The 19,551-nt window shown below is 39.0% G+C and overlaps 1 protein-coding gene across 2 annotated transcripts in view; it reads right to left on the bottom strand.

Moving 5' to 3' along the window:
* The window catches only part of MICALL1 (MICAL like 1), a 127,300-nt gene extending 111,208 nt beyond the window's left edge, over nt 1-16,092 (bottom strand). Inside the window, exons 1-2 of one of the 2 annotated variants that reach the window (XM_053721242.1) lie at nt 14,679-16,092; nt 12,348-12,396 (exon numbers count right to left, since the gene is read on the bottom strand). In XM_053721242.1, coding sequence (XP_053577217.1) covers nt 12,348-12,396; nt 14,679-14,827 — 198 coding nt within the window. In that variant the 5' untranslated portion in view covers nt 14,828-16,092. The remainder of the gene's footprint in view (nt 1-12,347; nt 12,397-14,678) is intronic. The other variant, XM_053721243.1, reaches the window with a different exon arrangement.
* Between the last annotated feature and the right edge of the window lie 3,459 nt (nt 16,093-19,551).

Here is a 19,551-nt window from a genome sequence, read left to right as displayed (position 1 = left end):
ATATATATATATATATAAAATCCCATCAGTTGTACAGTTGTGTGTGTGTGTGTGTGTTAATATGTGTACACATATAAACACATAATATACACATATAAACACATAAATCTATATGTATATATTGAGATACATATATATTTATATTTGCTGCCCATCGCTGCGCAACTTACCCCCTTTGCTGCGTTAGTTCTCATGGGGCATCAGAAGGAGGCTCCCATTGGAGGTCGTGTTCGCATTGCACCTAACTCGTAATACCAGTGCACATTTGCGTGCGCTGGTATTACAAAGTGGGGTGCAAATGTAGCTTTATAGAAAGCGATATTTTGCGCTCCACTTATAATCTGGCCCAATGTGTTTACAGCCCTTTTAACTAAACCTTTTTCATGCATACATATGTTTAGTTACAACTCTTTTATATGCATTATAAAAAGCACTAAGCAGTGGGTTATTGAAATATGTTTTACCCTTTATTCAAACTGCTTGGGACCGTAAAAGATTTAGATTTCTGAATATTTGCATCTGTAAAATGGGACAGTTTTGAGAGGAAATAGGACCAAGTGTAAATAATAATATCTTATGTCATTTAGAGAATATCTACCTGTTTATACATGTAATCTAGTGGTAGTTTAAATAATTCTCAATACTTTTGTATACATCATACCCTCAGAAAGATAGGACAGTACTGTAATCAGAAAGGTAATATTTGTTGTTTTAAATAAATAAATATAGACCAAACCAAAGACAGACAGAAAGATTGTGATTTACAGGTGGGATTTTCTTTAATATTAATAAAATACATTTAATATTAATGATGTATATCAATAATATAAATGTAATATTTTAAAAAATTGTATTTCGGAATAAGTTTGGATTTTGGAATTCGGGATTTGTACCTGTATTTATCATTTTAATAGGATTTTACTTTTTTTATATACTTAATTTAAGCAGGGTCCATTACTTCCTGTAACAGCCCCAGGAAGGCAAAGGCGTAACTTTTCCTTTGAGTGGTTGATAGGAGACACCTGCTCTACCTGCAGTCTTTTTATTGGTTAAGCTCAGAAGAAGACTCTTGCAGCCAAAAATATGTACTTAAAGGGACAGTAAAGTCATAATTAGACATTCGTGATATAGATAGATCATATAATTTTAAACAACTTTCTAATTTACTTGTATTATTTAATTTGCTTCCTTCGCTTGAAAGGTTCATCTAGGAAAGCTCATAAGCAGTAAAGAACCTAGGTTCCAGCTGCCGATTGGTGGCTGCATATATTTACCGATTGTCATTGGCTCACCCCATGGGGCATATTTATCAAGCTCCAAATGGAGCTTGATGCCCCGTGTTTCTGGCGAGCCTGCAGACTCGCCAGAAACAGCAGTTATGAAGCAGCGGTCAAAACGACCGCTGCTCCATAACCTGTCCGCCTGCTCTGAGCAGGCGGACAGACATCGCCGGAAATCAACCCGATCGAGTACGATCGGGTTGATTGACACTCCCCTGCTGGGGGCCTATTGGCCGCGAGTCTGCAGGGGGTGGCGTTGCACCAGCAGCTCTTGTGAGCTGCTGGTGCAATGTTGAATACGGCAAGCGTATTACTCACCGTATTCAGCGAGGTCTGTCGGACCTGATCCGCACTGTCGGAGCAGGTCCGACAGACCTTGATAAATAGAGGCCCATGTGTTCAGTTAGAAACCAGTAGTGCACTGCTGCTCCTTCAACAAATTATAGCAAGAGAATGAAGGAAATTTGATAATAGAAGTAAACTGAAAAGTTGTTTAATATGGTCTGTTCTACCAAAATCATGAAAGAAAAAAAATGGGTTTCATGTCCCTTTAAAGGGACAGTCTACAATAGATTTTTATTGTTTTAAAAGATAGATAATCCCTTTATTACCCATCCCCCAGTTTTCCATAAACAACCGTTATATTAATATACTTTTTACCTCTGTGATTACCTTGTATCTAAGCCTCTGCAGACTGCTCCTTATCTCAGTTATATTAATATACTTTTTACCTCTGTGATTACTTTGTATCTAAGCCTCTGCAGACTGCTCCTTATCTCAGTTATATTAATATACTTTTTACCTCTGTGATTACCTTGTATCTAAGCCTCTGCAGACTGCTCCTTATCTCAGTTATATTAATATACTTTTTACCTCTGATTACCTTGTATCTAAGCCTCTGCAAACTGCCCCCTTATCTCAGTTATATTAATACACTTTTTACCTCTGTGATTATCCTGTATCTAACCCTTTGCAGACTGCTCCCTATCTCAGTTATATTAATATACTTTTTACCTCTGTGATTACCTTGTATCTAAGCCTCTGCAGACTGCTCCTTATCTCAGTTATATTAATATACTTTTTACCTCTGTGATTACCTTGTATCTAAGCCTCTGCAAACTGCCCCCTTATCTCAGTCATATTAATACACGTTTTACCTCTGTGATTATCCTGTATCTAAGCATCTTCTGACAGCCCCATGATCATATGACTTTGACTATTTAAAATCTATTGAGCTGCAGTTAGTACTGTGTTGTGCTAAATCTTAAATAACTTCACGGGCGTCACCACAATGTTATCTACATGGTGCACGTGAACTAGCTGTCTCCTGTTGTGAAAAGCAAATACAAAAGCATGTGATCATGGGGCTGTCTTTAGGGACTTAGAAACAAACAGAAATTTAGAGGTTTAAAGATTATAAAGTATGTTAATATAACAATTTTGGTTGTGCAAAGCTGGGGACTGGGAAGTAAAAGGTGTTATCTATCTTTTTAAACAATAACAATTTTAATGTAGACTGTCCCTTTAAGTTCTGTAATGTCAACTCCTTTATCTTACTAAAGGCAGAGGCTATACTTATAATTTCTTAAGTGCTTATTTTTCAAGAAAACAAATAAGCTGTTTGCTGTTTTTAACCCAATCTGTTCCTTTTTATGTTTACTTTCTTTTGTTTTTAATTAAAGCATCCCTTTAGTATGTATTTTTCAACATAACGGAATTAAATAAAATTATCACAAATAATGCGGTGTGCCATATAATATAAAAATATTAGTTTCCTTCCTATTTCTTTTTTTTTTTCATACATGCCTTTTATGAACTTGAAAGCATTTATTGCAACATCATCCAATGTATGGCTTGGCATGAGTCTCAATACATTATGATGAAAAATTACTCAAGAGGAAGACGTTTGTGTTTTAACTACAGAGTGCCAATTTATCCATTAACAAACATATTTATATACATGCAAATAATCCGGGAAGGCCTCATTTATCTATTTGGTTTTAACCCCACAAAACAAATTGCTGCTCCTTAAAGGACACACAGTTAAACACATAGTTAGAGTGGAGCATTCTGATGCTAAAACGACATACTCTTATAAATGATAGTGTTAAGTTTTTAAATCAGAGTGATCGTTTCGTACTGTATATGAAATAGTTGCTATCATCTGATGAAACCGCTGCCTATCCTGAAATGATAAATACTGCAGTGCTGGATATAGAGTGTAAACAAGACGGAGCGGCACAAATTAACCATCCCGGTGGGGGTGGGGAGGAGTCATCCAGCTAATTTGAAAGGGTGTTCCTGCAGCAGCTTTGTTTACAATGAACTATTGTCAGATGCTTTTTCTACTCCCCGGATAAAGAGAGTTATAAAAAAGCTCATTTACATCTAATAGATGGTAAACTAGACACTCTGAATATTACTGCTTACATTTTATAATTAAACAATGAGCTGCAGAAGGTGCCAGTTACGTTACAGACTTTGCTGAATAGGCTGAAGAAGAAGTGATGCTTAGAAGATGAACAAGTAAAAACTGAGAGGAAATGCAATGAAATACTAAAATAAAATATGTAGCTTGTACACAGACGGATACAACAGGAGAGGCGGTAGATGGGAATACATAAAGGTTTTGTATGAAATACAAGATGAAGGCCGGGTGTTAAACAGGGTCAGAGGTTATAGATCACATGAGGTGCACAAGGGTCAAGACTTGTAGACAGAGCACTAGGGGTACAATCAGACAGGAGATCCAAAGTAAGACAGGGGCTGTGGTAGATCCAAACCCACATAAGGGGGAGGGATCCAGACTGATCCAGGGGGCAGCAGGGGGATCCAAACTGACACTGGGGTGAGGGCAGATGATCCAAACCCCTCTGGAGTTCAGCTCGTGTGGAGCGCAACAATTGGAGGAAGCCCGATTCGTCATCGATATGCAAAATAAAGTAGGAGATGCGGGCGGAGGAATAGCAGTATGTTAACCATAACGCAATGATAAACATTTTAAAAAAGAAGCGTCTTTATAATGTTTAATGAATTAAAGTTCCCCTGTTTTTATTATTTTTTAGATACTGGGCAGTAATTCATTAAACTTTACAATCACTTTTAAAGGCGCACATCAGGCGTCTGCACAGACAGGGCGCACATCAGGCGTCTGCACAGACAGCACAATCAGCAAGTGCATCATGAACAGATTATGATGTAACCACTCTGGTATTCACTAGATGGTGACTCCTCTTCCCATATTTCACCTGTTTCCCAAAGACACACCCGGGGAGGTTACCTGATCCCAAACTTGTCCTTACAGGTCTGAGTTATCCCATAACACTCTGTATTTAATGTTTCCAAAATTTGATAACTTTGTATACACTAAACTAAACCCCGTTTTTTAACATCTGCTAAACAGAAGAACATCAGCCCCCAATCCGTGTGTGTGTGTGTGTATGTAATATAGAAACATAGAATTTGACGGTAGATAAGAACCAAAAAGGCCCATTAAGTCTACCCATATTATATGTTACTTTTTCCTTAGGATAGCCTTATGCATGTTAAAGGCATTTTTAAATTCCTTTACAGTCTTTGTGTTTACCACCTCAAATGGAAGTTTATTCCATGAATCCACCACCCTTTCTGTAAAAAAATGCTTCCTCAAATTTCTCCTGAATCTACTACCCTCTAACTTTAGATTGTGACCCCTTGTTTTGGCATTTATTTTTTTTGTGAAAAATGCTTTCAGCTTCTATTTTATTAAGTCCCTTCATATATTTGAAGGTTTCTAACATGTCACCTCTTTCCGTTCTATCCTCTAAAACTATACATATTTAGATCATAGAGTCTTTCTTTGTACGTTTTATATTTTAGACCATGTACCATTTTAGTAGCCCTCCTTTGGACAGCTTCTAGTTTATTTATATCTTTCTGAAGATATGGTCTCCAGAACTGTACACAGTATTCCATATTTGGTCTAACTAATGATCTGTAAAGTGGCATAAGAACCTTGCTATTTCTGCTACTAAAACCTCTTCCAATGCAACCAAGCATTTGACTGGCCTTGCTGGCTGCACTGCAGCATTGTGTACCAAATTTTAAATCATCTGAAATAATTCCCAAATCCCTTTCTTCTTTAATTACAGTCAGTAATGTACCATTGAGACTATAATTGGCCTTTGGGTTTTTGGATCCTATATGCATAATTTTGCTCTTGGTAATATTAAATTTCAGATCCCATTTATTTGACCAGTCCTCTAGTTTATTAATATCACAGTTCATTTGATCAACTCCTCCTGGAACATCTACCCTGTTACAAATTTTTGTATCATCAGCAAACAAGCAAACCTTCCCCTTAAGCCCACTTCCAATATCACTTATGAACATGTTAAACAGAACAAGCCCAAGAACTGACCCTTGGGGAACACCACTAGTAACTGATGCCTCCTTTGAATGTACTCCATTAATTGAAACCCTCTGTCGTCTATCTTTAAGCCAGCATTCTACCCACTTAACAATCTTAGCATCTATTCCAAGGCAATACATTTTGTGAATAAGTTTGTTGTGTGGGACAGTGTCAAATGCTTTGCTAAAGTCTAGATATGCAACATCTACGGCTCCTCCCTGGTCTATTATTTTAGTTACATGGCCAAAGAAATCAATTAGATTAGTCAGGCATGATCTTCCAGCAGTGAAACCATGCTGTCCTTTGTCTTCTAAGTTGTTTGTCTGAATGAAAGATACAAGTCTTTCCTTTAAAAGAGTTTCCATTAATTTCCCTGCAATTGAGGTCAAACTGACTGGCCTATAGTAAGCAGAATCTTCCCTACTACCCTTTTTATGAAGAGGAACTACATTGGCAATTTTCCAGTCTTTTTGAACAACTCCTGTTAGAAGTGACTGATTAAATAAATCAGCTAATGGAGTAGCTATTACGGATCGAAGTTCTCTTAGAACCCTTGGATGAATATTATCTGGACCCACAGACTTATTAACTTTTATTTTTGATAAAGCCCTTGAAACCTCTTCCTCTGTAAAAAGAAAAGTACTACTCACATTATTATTTACAGTAGCATCCCTTAATAGAATCTCACTATCTTTACCATCTGTTGTAAAGACTGAACAAAAGTAATCATTTAAACAATTTGCTATTTGTTTATCTTCTTCCACTACTCTATCCTCATTCTTGAGTCTAACTATCCCTCTGTTAGTTTTTTCTCTTTTCACTGATATCTAAAGAAGGTTTTGTCACCGTTTTTTACAGATTGTGCTATTTTCTCTTCTGCATCAGCTTTAGCCTTTCTGATTAACTGCTTTGTCATCTTTTGATGGGTTCTCCATTTTTCTTTATCCTCTTCTGAGCCAGTGAGTTTGATTTTTTTATAGACTGTCTTTTTTGTCTTAACTGCATGTGCCACTTCTCTTGAAAACCAGATTAGTTTTCTTTTACTTTTACAAACAAGCCTAATACAGTGTTTAGTTGCATCTAGAATGGAATTTTTAAAATATTCCCACTGTTCTTGTACTCCTGTAATCTGTGCCATCCCTTTTAGGGATTCATCTAGGTATCTGCCCATGTAAGAAAAATCAGTTGATCTAAAGTCTTAAGACTTTTGTTTTACTATGGTTGCTTAGTACCTTTGCCTGAATATTAAACCATACAGACTGATGATCACTAGAGCCTAAGTTCTCACCCACAGACACCCCAGATACTATATCACTGTTTGTAAGTACTAAATCTAATATAGTTCCTTTTCGTGTTGTTTCTTTTACTAGTTGCTCAAGAGATTCCCTTTGTAAAGATTCCAGGATATATTTACTTCTAGTTGATTTGGCAACAGGTACTTCCCAGTCTACATCAGGCATATTAAAGTCCCCCACTACAATAACATTGCCCTTCATTGTAATTTTGGCTATTTCATCAATTAATAAATTGTCTGATGCTTCATCCTGTAATGGTGGTCTATATACTACTCCTATTCTAAACACCTGTTTCCCTTCAGTTTCTATAGTTACCCAAACACTTTCTACATTGTCATTTTTTTCTACAATTTCAGTTACTTTAATATTGTCTTTCACGTACAGAGCAACTCCGCCCCCTTTTTTACCTACTCTAATTTTTTTAAACAAGATGTAACCAGGTATGACTGTTTCCCAGTCGTGAGAGTCATTGTACCATGTCTCTGTTATAGCTACTAAATCAAATTTACCTTGAATCATTATTGCAGTAAGTGTAGGTAATTTACTTACTAAACTGCGAGCATTTGTGCACATTGCACGTAGAATATTTCTAGAATTCTCAAATCCTTTTGCATGGTCAATACAACCCTTGCCTACATTATTCAAAGTCTTATTCCTAAAAGTAATGTTTTTTTTCTTAAATAAACAAGAATCTAAAATTTGGTTAACTGTCTTGGCATGTTCTGGGGGACAGATGGGTATATTAACTCTGTATGTATATATGTGTGTGTGTGTGTGTGTATGTATATATGTGTGTGTGTGTGTATGCCTGTATATGTGTGTGTGTGTGTGTGTGTGTGCGCCTGTATGTATGTGTGTGTCTGTATATGTATATATATGTGTGTGTGTGCCTGTATGTATATGTGCGTGCGTGCGTGTATATGTTCCCTTATGTAAACACATTGTCTAAATAATAATGATAGATATATATATATATATATATATATATATATATATATATATATATATATATCTCTCAACCATGCACATCTCTTGTACTGCAGATGTTCAACTCAATGCACCAAAATACGAAACAAGCTACAATTTCAGAATCACAAGTGAGTCCAACAAGCTTAATGGACTGGATTATGCCTTTATTTTTTATTTATTATTATTTTTTTAATCTTGAGTTGCCAGCAGCCGTTGGGGATTTGAGTAACAGGCGAAAATCATTTCTTGGCGACGTTTAATAAATCTGCAAATTTTTAATTACTAACTGGGCCAAAACCGTAAATCTCAGCGATATGTATTGAGTTGCAGACGCTTACACACTCATACTATGAAATACAAGGAAGACTTATTATTTTGCAGAGGGATTAGATGTGTGTATAAATGAATTACACAAGTTTCACAGGACTTATTCCTTTCTAGATCTCTCTACAGAAGAAGAAAAAAAATGACCGAACCTGTCTTACAAACTTCAGAAGTGGGTGTGATGCACTATACATTCACTCTTGTCATATAAAATAAGGCAAACTAAGACAGAATCTTTAAAAGGAACAATGTAGTCAGGCAAGCAGCTGATAAGAGTTCATTGTATTCAAAGCACATGCAGGAACTATTTCAAATGAGCTGGAGTCTCTCTCTCTCACCCACTGGGAGGTTTATGTTTGCTGCTGTCCCTTGCTTTTCTATTGGCAATACTGTAGTACTCATATTTCCAGTATAGGTGGTGGGTTCAATGGGCAAAAGCCTCCATTTCATGTGACAAAACAAAGGAAATGGAGATATTTGTAAACAATTTAAGAAACAGATAAATTAGGTAACTGGGAACACATAGAAGAGACTCTTTTACAGTACAATATCCCTTTAAAGTACCAGTAAATACAGTAGATTTGCATAAACACAAAATACATAATAAAAAGACAATGCACTATCACTTAGTCTGAACTTCATATGAGCAGTAGATTTTTTTTTCTGACAAATTCCAAAGTTATGTCTATTTCCACACCCCTGTATCATGTGACACACATCAGCCAATCACAAATACATATACGTACATTCTGTGAATTCTTGCACATGCTCAGTAGGAGCTGATTACTCAAAAAGTGTAAAAATATAAAAAGGACTGTGCACATTTTGTTAATGGATGTAAATTGGAAAGTTGTTTAAAATGTTGTGCTCTATCTGAATCATGACAGTTTAATTTGACTTGAGTGTCCCTTTAAGTTATAAAAAGGGACATTACATTATTAAAAATGGAATTAAAATTAGAGCATTTAGCTTTTAAATGAATGCCTATTTATCACTAGATGCTTAAACCCCTGCATGCATCTTTCCTGAAAAAGACAAAGACAAAACATATGTACAGTTGTGCTCATAAGTTTACATACCCTGGCAGAATTTATGATTTCTTGGCCATTTTTCAGAGAATATGAATGCTAACACAAAAACTTTTCTTTCACTCATGGTTAGAGTTTGGCTGAAGCCATTTATTATCAATCAACTGTGACAACAGAAACTACCCAAATGACCCTGAACAAAAGTTTACATACCCTGGTGATTTTGGCCTGATAACATGCACACAAGTTGACACAAAGGGGTTTGGATGGCTATTAAAGGTAACCATCCTCACATGTGATCTGTTTGCTTGTTATTAGTGTGTGTATAAAAGGTCAATTAGTTTCTGGACTCCTGACAGACCCTTGCATCTTTCATCCAGCGCTGCACTGACGTTTCTGGATTCTGAGTCATGGAGAAAGAAAAATAATTGTCAAAGGATCTGTGGGAAAAAGGTAGTTGAACTGTATAAAACAGGAAAGGGATATAAAAAGATATCCAAGGAATTGAGAATGCAAATCAGCAGTGTTCAAACTCTAATCAAGAAGTGGAAAATGAGGCGTTCTGTTTGATAACATATTGCATTCATCTTGCCATCAATTCTGACCAAATATCCTGTGCCTTTGTAGCTCACACATCCCCAAAACATCAGCGATTCACCTCCGTGTTTCACAGTAGGAATAGTGTATCTTTCATCATAGGCCTTGTTGACTCCTCTCCAAATGTAGCGTTTATGGTTGTGGCTAAAAAGCTCAATTTTGGTCTCATCACTCCAAATTACTTTGTGCCAGAAGGTTTGAGGCTGGTCTCTGTGCTGTTTGACGTATTGTAAGTGGGATACTTTGTGGCATTTGCGTAGTAATGGCTTTCTTCTGGCGACTTGACCATGCCGCCCATCTTTCTTCAAGTACCTCCTTATTGTGCATCTTGAAACAGCCACACCACATGTCCTGTATTTCACCTGAAGTTATTTGTGGGTTTGTCTTTGCATCCCGAACAATTTTCCTGGCAGTTGTGGCTGAAATTTTAGTTGGTCTACCTGACCGTGGTTTGGTTTCAACAGAACCCCTCATTTTCCACTTCTTTATTAGAGTTTGAACACTGCTGATTTGCATTCTCAATTCCTTGGATATCTTTTTTATCCCTTTCCTGTTTTATACAGTTCAACTACCTTTTCCCGCAGATCCTTTGACAATTCTTTTGCTTTCCCCATGACTCAGAATCCAGAATCGTCAGTGCAGCGCTGGATGAAAGATGCAAGGGTCTGTCAGGAGTCCAGAAACTCATTGACCTTTTATACACACACACTAATTACAAGAAAACAAATCACAGGTGAGGATGGTTACATTTAATAGCCATTCAAACCCCTTTGTGTCAACTTGTGTGCATGTTATCAGGCCAAAATCACCAGGTTATATAAACTTTTGATCAGGGTCATTTGTGTAGTTTCTGTTGTCATTATGATTAAAAAGAGTAAACACAGTTGATTGATAATAAATGGCTTCAGCCAAACACTAACCATGAGTGAAAGAAAAGTTTTTGTGTTATCATTCATATTCTTTGAAAAATGGCCAAGAAATCATAAATTTTGCCAGGGTATGTAAACTTATGAGCACAACTGTATGCTGCTATTGGTTAGCTCAAACATGGCAACCACCATTACTTTAAAGAAACTTAGTGGAATTTGGAAAAACAATGATTTACAGGAAAGGGGAAGAAAATTAATAGTGAAAGTATATGGCAAAGTTTTTTAACTACACAAAATAAAACATTTTATATTACAATTGTATACTGTTTCATATCCCTTTATACACACAGTTAAAGTCAGTTCCAGAGCACCAATACATTGCTGACCTTGAACTAAACATGGTTGCCGATTGGCGAGTACATTTATATGCCACCTTTAAACGGTTCAGCGTCCATCTTCAAATCTAGTTCGGTAGTGTATTGTTGTGCCACAATACCTTTGGGTATATAGGCAATCGACAGAGCAATAATAAAATGCTTGAATAAATTAAAGCAGGGCTCGACAAACCCAGGAACCAGGGAGACACTGGCTCCTAGACTTTTACCTCTGGCTTCTAACATTTTGGATGATTCGCCATATATCTATATACACATACCACAGTCTGGCTCCTGAATATTTTTACTGGCTCCTAAATTTGTAAAAGATTTGTTGACCCCTGAATTAGAACATGTTCTTTTTGTGTCTATGTCCCTGTAACCAAAAACTGGTTGTGACAAAATAAATCAGTTCTAATCCTGTACTCCCTGTCTTGCTGTGTATTTAAATAAAGAAACAGAGTCACTTGCAGATGAAATTATTAGGCAATGCACAAAAAACTGATTAATAAATAGTATCTTGTATTTTAAATTGAATGTATTCTTTATAAACAAACTCTGGCACTTGCTATACTTGTTAACACAAGGAAAGGGACTTAACAGGAAGTTTTGTATTAGGTTAAACTATTTCATGGTTATACATTACCTCTAAAAAATAAAAGAATATGTTATCAACACAAAAGCTGACCAATGATTAGTTAAAGGGACATAACCCTATTTTTTTATGATTTAGACAGAGAATATCATTTTAAACAACTTTCCAATTTAGTTATATTATCAAATTTGCTTCATTCTCTTGGTATCCTTTATTGAAGGAGCAGTGATGCACTACTGGGAGCTAGCTGAACACACCAAGTGAGCCAATAACAAAGGCATTTATATGCAGGCACCAATCAGCAGCTAGCTCTTAGTGCTGCTCTTAAGCCTACCTAAGTATGCTTTTCAACAAACAATAGCAAGAGGACAAATAAATTAAATAATAAAAGCGAACTGTAAAGTTTTTTTCTTGTTTTTTTTTTTTTTTTTTTTTTTAATTGCTTCATCTGAATCATGAGACATATTTTGGGTTTTATTTCCCTTTAATGTCACTTTTATTGCACACGGTTTTATGCCGTTTGCTGTGAAATGTTACATTTTCTCTACACTAAAAAGGGCAGAGTAAGAAAATCTCAGTCTTATATAATTTGGGTTGCATTACTGTCCCCGGATCACTTAACTCACCAGGCGATTATTCTCAAAGACATTTTCTTTGGAAAGGGAATCAAACTCTCTGTGGGGACAAAAAACAACAACACAGATTTGTACAACAGATGAACACAGACAGGAGGTTATAGATCTTACAGAATAGAGCCGTCCTGCAGTCTGTAACAGGCCACAAACAATACAGTTTTTATTCCAACAAAAACCCATAATCCAGCATCCTGGCAACAGGTGTGTATCACAGCTGCACTATATCCCATGTCATCTTAAGAAGAGGGGGGGTTACATTCCCTGTACCAGACTATAGCAAACGTGATGCTGTAGGCAGCGGAGATAGAGAATTTGCTTTATGAAAATATGAAATTATTTATAATTTATAGCTTGTTAAATTTCATATCAACAGCTACATGATTTATTTATTTTATTGGGGGGGGGGCAATGTTGTGTATGCTACATATATTTGTAAACAAACATGCTTATCTAGCTACTGAATGATCTACCTTGCTAATAAATTTAACCCCTTGACGCCCTTAGGATGTACCTTTTTTGGCATTCTACAGCTTTCTTATTTAGTTTAACAGGAAATTGGACTAGGGAGTGTGTCTAGCATTGTAGGCAGTCCCAGATGATCCGATCCCGGCTTCAGATTCACGTGAACGCATTGACGATTGCGTCATTAAATTTTTTCAAGCGTTTACATCGGAACACATGTGCCGGGCATAAAGGGGTTAAAATATTTTTTTTCCCCAACTTTAATTGTTCCTAGTTAAAAGGTACAGTAAAGTCAAAATTAAACTTTTATTACTCAGAGCGGCAATTTTAAACTATCCCCATTTTTTTCCTGTTATAAAATTTGCTCAAGAGCAGCAATGCAGTACTGGGAGCTAGCTGTGCACATCTGGTGAGCCAACGACAAGAGGCATATATGTGTAGCCATCAATTAGCAGCTAGCTCCCAGCAGTGCATTGCTGATATAAAAAAAATGGTTATGAACAGTGTTCATAAACTGTTATATTAGGCAGTTATATCAACTGGAGCACTGAACCATGGCAGTTTAGAAACTAGATCATAATAATTGAAAAATTACACTCAAATTTATTAGAGCATGTTATTGTAAGACTATCAACCCTGCACCTACGCATGCACTTCAACAAAGGATACCAAAAGAACAAAGAAAATTTGATTACAGAAGCATGTTGGAATGTTGTTTACAATTGCTGCTCTGTCTGACTCATGAATGTTTAAATAAACAGTAAACACCTTTGGGATTTTTATATAATATGTTTAGTTATATGTAAATAAACAGCTTTGCAATGTAATTTAATTATATTTATTTTCCCCCTTTACAGGTAATTTAGCACTGAACATTTCAGATTTTCTAATTCTCAGAACTTGAAAAGCACCCTGCAGACGTTTGTAAGCTAACTCTGCTACATATCTGCCCCATATTGGTTGTAACAGATAACCACTGCAAAACAATGCACTTTATACTAATATAATGACTGTAGCTAGCTTTGTTGTCTATGGGGCTAAAGCTCAGAAGCAATACACACCATTACCAGCTTTCTGAGATATGTGCGTATGCCAATAAAAACCAGTAATTTATACTAGAAGCAATTTTTTGCTAATCTAAGTATACTGCACAAATGCTTTTATTTTAAACTGAAATACACACATGAATATTTCAATTTTGACCTTTCATAACCTTTAAACCAGATTGGAAGAAATTCATACTAAGCTGAAACACGAGGAAGAGTGAATCACTGAGTGAAGAAAAAAAAAAAAGTACATTAGGATAGGCCATACCAATAAGACAATATTCTGGGAAGGCAGAAAAGTATAAGTAATGTTTTTTTTTTTTTAAGAGTCTTCATACATAGTTATATTTGGGCAGTTAACTGGTACACTGCACCATGACAGACTAGGGAGGCAGAGGTGGAAAACCTTTTCTTGGGAGCTTGTGCCCAACATGGTGATGTTTACAAACTACTCTCCAATGCCCATTTACAATTAAAATAAACTTTAAATAATGTTTCTCACAAATCAATAGCAAAAGCATTAACTAATAATAATAGCAAGCATTACAATCGCAGACAAATAAAGCAAACAGTTCAGCAACTGTCAAGAGGCGGAATGCCAGCAAATCTTTTGTGTCACTGGTTCACCACCCCTAGACTGGACATTGATGTATATATAAACAAAAATACACTCACAGACACACACACACACATATATATATATATATATATATATATATATTTTGATACTCTCCATGCTAGACCATATAAAATAGCATCACCAATGCTAAGGTGAGTAGATGGTTAGCTCATGAGGAAAGTAGTCATTACTTACATGAGGTCTGGCCGGTGACGATGTATGAGGGCACAGAATGCCAGCCCATCTCGAAATGAGGAGCTGAGGTCAGCGATGTGTACACCAGGGTAACCATCACACTGCTGGGCACACCATTGCTGCAGGGTACGGGAGGCAGACATTACCATGCCAGGGGGTGCAGGGGTAGGAAGTGGGCAAGGTTAGGGAAATGCAGGGGAAGGTAGTTGGAAGTTAAGGGGAAAAGGGGTATTAAAAAGTTAGGAAGAGACCATGAGAATGACACAATGTATCAGTCAGTGAGTAGGTTAAACCGTTGGTGAGTTATAGGGGAACTGGGGGAAACGAGAAGGTGGCTGAGATTTACTGGGCACTAATGGAATGCAGTAGTCACTGAGGCACTCAAGAAGGTGCAAAGGGTTAAAGCTGGCACCAATTGGTCAGATGCTGGGGTGTATTGTAAAGTTAAGGGGGGACTGGGGTCAGATGATGGGGTAGTGCTGGGGTAAAGGGGCACTGTGGTCAGATGCTAAGGGTAGTGCTAGGGTAAGGGGGCACTGGGGTCAGATGCTGGGGTTAGTGCTGGGGTTAGTGCTGGTGTAAAATACTGGGGTCAGATGCTAAGGGTAGTGCTGGGATAAGGAGGCACTAGGGGTAGTCCTGGGGTAAGGTGACACTGGGTGTAGTGCTGTGATAAGGGGGCACTGGGGTCAGATGCTGGGGTAAGGGGGTACTGGAGTCAGATGCCTGGAGTAGTGCTGGGGTAAGGGGGCACTGGGGTTAGTGCTGGTGTAAGATACTGGAGGTATAAGGGGGCATTGGGGTCAGATGCTTATGATAGTGCTGGGGTAAGGAGACACTGGGTCAGATGCTGGGGGTAGTGCTGGGGTAAGAGGGCACTGGGGTCATATGCTGAGGGTAGCGCTGGGGTAATGGGGCATTGGGTCAGATGCTGAGGGTAGCGCTGGGGTAATGGGGCATTGGGTCAGATGCTGAAGGTAGCGCTGGGGTAATGGGGCATTGGGTCAGATGCTGAGGGTAGCGCTGGGGTAATGGGGCACTGGTTCAGATGCTGAGGGTAGCGCTGGGGTAATGGGACACTGGTTCAGATGCTGAGGGTAGCGCTGGGGTAATGGGGCAATGGTTCAGATGCTGGGGGTAGTGCTGGGGTAATGGGGCACTGGTTCAGATGCTGGGGGTAGTGCTGGGGTAATGGGGCACTGGTTCAGATGCTGGGGGTAGTGCTGGGGTAATGGGGCACTGGGTCAGATGCTCTGGGTAGTGCTTGGGTAAAGGGGCACTTTAGTGAAGTGCTGTTTGGGTCCCCCGGTGTCTCCGGCAGCTCCAGTCCCCGGTCTCTTCGGCCTAACTCTCCCCGGCCTGCCTCTCGCTCTCCCGGGCGGTGTCTGCTTGACTACGGCTGTCCCCGCCTCTGTGTGAGGCCGCCACCTCCTCCATGGGCGGGGGAGACCTAGTAGTTACAGTAAATGTATAGTAACACAATATACACACTGGCACAATATACAGCACAACTGCACACCACACACTGACACAATATACAGCACAACTGCACACACCACACACTGACACAATATACAGCACAACTGCACACCACACACTGACACAATATACAGCTGCACTCACTGACACAATATACAGCTTCACTCACTGACACAATATACAGCTTCATAAACTGACACAATATACAGCTGCACTCACTAACACTATATACAGCTTCACACACTGACACAATATACAGCTTCACACACTGACACAATATACAGCTGCACTCACTAACACTATATACAGCTTCACACACTGACACAATATACAGCTTCATACACTGGCACAATATACAGCTGCACTCACTGACACAATATACAGCTGTACTCACTGACACAGTATACAGCTGCACTCACTAACACTATATACAGCTTCACACACTGACACAATATGCAGCTTCATACACTGGCACAATATACAGCTGCACTCACTGACACAATACAGCTGCACTCACTGACACAATATACAGCTGCACACAGTGACACAATATACAGCTTCACTCACTCACACAATATACAGCTGCACTCACTGACACAATATACAGCTTCACACACTGACACAATATACTGCTGCACACACTGACACAATATACAGCTGCACACACTCACAATATACAGAATAACTGCACAGTAACAAAATATACTACTACTACTACAGCTGCATTCACTGACACAATATACAATTTCACACACTGACACAATATACAGCACAACTACACACACTGACACAATATAGAGCTGCACACAGTGACACAACATACAGCTGCACACAGTGACACAATATACAGCTTCACTCACACAATATACAGCTGCACACAGTGACACAATATACAGCTTCACTCACACAATATACAGCTGCACACAGTGACACAATATACAGCTATACACAGTGACTTAATATGCAGCAGAGGTACAATTAATAACACAATATATAGCACAGTTGCACACTGACACAATATACACACAACTGCACTCACATAGATGCAGCTACATGCAACTACACAAACAGACACAGTTATACTCACAACAACGTCAGAGCTACAGACAACTGCACACACACAGACAGAACTATACATAGCTGCACTCATATATACACAGCAACACTCAACTGCACATACACAGGCACATCTACGCACAACTGCACTCACACATAGGTAAACACAGCTGCACACCCAAAGTCAAATCTACATACAACTGCACTCATACAGGCACAGCTACATACAACTTCACTCGCACAGGCACAACTACATACAACTGCACTCATACAGGCACAACTACATACAACTGCACTCATACAGGCACAGCTACATACAACTGCACTCATACAGGCACATCTACATACAACTGCACTCATACAGACACAGCTATATACAACTGCACTCACACAGGTACAGCTACATACAACTGCACTCATACAGGCACAGGTACATACAACTGCACTCATACAGGCACAGGTACATACAACTGCACTCACACAGGCACAGCTACATACAACTGCACTCACACAGACAAAGCTACATACAACTGCACTCATACAGGCAAAGCTACATACAACTGCACTCATACAGACAAAGCTACATGCCATTGCACTCATACAGGCACAGCTACACACAACAGCACTCATAAAGGCAAAGCTACATACAACTGTACTCATACAGGCACAGCTACATACAACTACACTCATACAGGCACAGCTACATACAATTGCAATCACACAGGCAAAGCTACATACAACTGCACTCACACAGACAAAGCTACATACAACTGCACTCATACAGGCACTGCTACACACAACTGCACTCATACAGGCATAGCTGCATACAACTGCACTCATACAGGCACAGCTACATACAACTGCAATCATACAGGCACAGCTACATACATCTGCACTCATATAGACAAAGTTACATACAACTGCACTCATACAGGCACAGCTTCATACAACTGCACTCATACAGGCACAGCTACATACAACTGCACTCATACAGGCACAGCTACATACAACTGCACTCATACAGGTACAGCTACATACGACTGCACTCACACAGGCACAGCTACATACAACTGCACTCATACAGGCACAGCTACATACAACTGCACTCACACAGGCACAGCTACATACAACTGTACTCACACAGACAAAGCTACATATAACTGCACTTGCACAGGCAAAGCTACATACAACTGCACTCACACAGGCAAAGCTACATACAACTGCACTCATACAGGCACAGCTACATACAACTGCACTCATACAGGCAAAGCTACATACAACTGCACTCACACAGGCAAAGCTACATACAACTGCACTCATACAGGCACAGCTACATACAACTGTACTCATACAGTCACAGCTGCATACAACTATACTCATACAGTGACAGCTACATACAACTGCACTCATACAGGCACAGCTACATACAACTATACTCATACAGTCACAGATACATACAACTGCACTAACACAGGCACAGCTACATACAACTGCACTCATACAGGCACAGCTACATACAACTGCACTCATACAGGCAAAGCTACATACAACTATACTTATAAAGGCACATCTACTTACAACTGCACTCACACATAGACAAGTACACACAACTGCACTTACATAGACACAGCTACAGACAGGTACACACAACTGCACTCACGTAGGCACAGCTACACACAACTGCACTCACTTACAGACTGCTACACACAACTGCACTCACGTAGGCACAGCTACACACAACAGCACTCACAGAAAGGTACACACATCTGCACTCAGGTAGGCACAGCTACACACAACTGCACTCACAGACAGGTATACACGACTGCACTCACTTACAGACAGGTACACACAACTGCACTCACAGACAGGTACACACAACTGCACTCACAGACGGTTACACACAACTGCACTCACAGACAGGTACACACAACTGCACTCACAGACAGGTACAGACAACTGCACTCATGTAGGCACAGCTACACACAACAGCACTCACTTACAGACAGGTACACACATCTGCACTCATGTAGGCATAGCTACACAGAACAGCACTCACACACAGACAGCTACATACAACTACACTCACGTAGGCACAGCTACATACAACAATACTTATAAAGGCACAGCTACATACAACTGCACTCACACATAGACAAGTACACACAACTGCACTCACGTAGGCACAGCTACACACTACTGCACTCACTTACAGATAGGTACACACAACTGCACTCACGTAGGCACATCTACACACAACAACACTCACAGAAAGGTACACACAACTGCACTCACGTAGGCACAGCTACACACAACAACACTCACAGAAAGGTACACACAA

Source organism: Bombina bombina, chromosome 7, assembly GCF_027579735.1.
Source record: "Bombina bombina isolate aBomBom1 chromosome 7, aBomBom1.pri, whole genome shotgun sequence".
Classification (NCBI taxonomy): Eukaryota; Metazoa; Chordata; class Amphibia; order Anura; family Bombinatoridae; genus Bombina; species Bombina bombina.
This window is presented reverse-complemented; position numbering and strand designations above follow the sequence as displayed.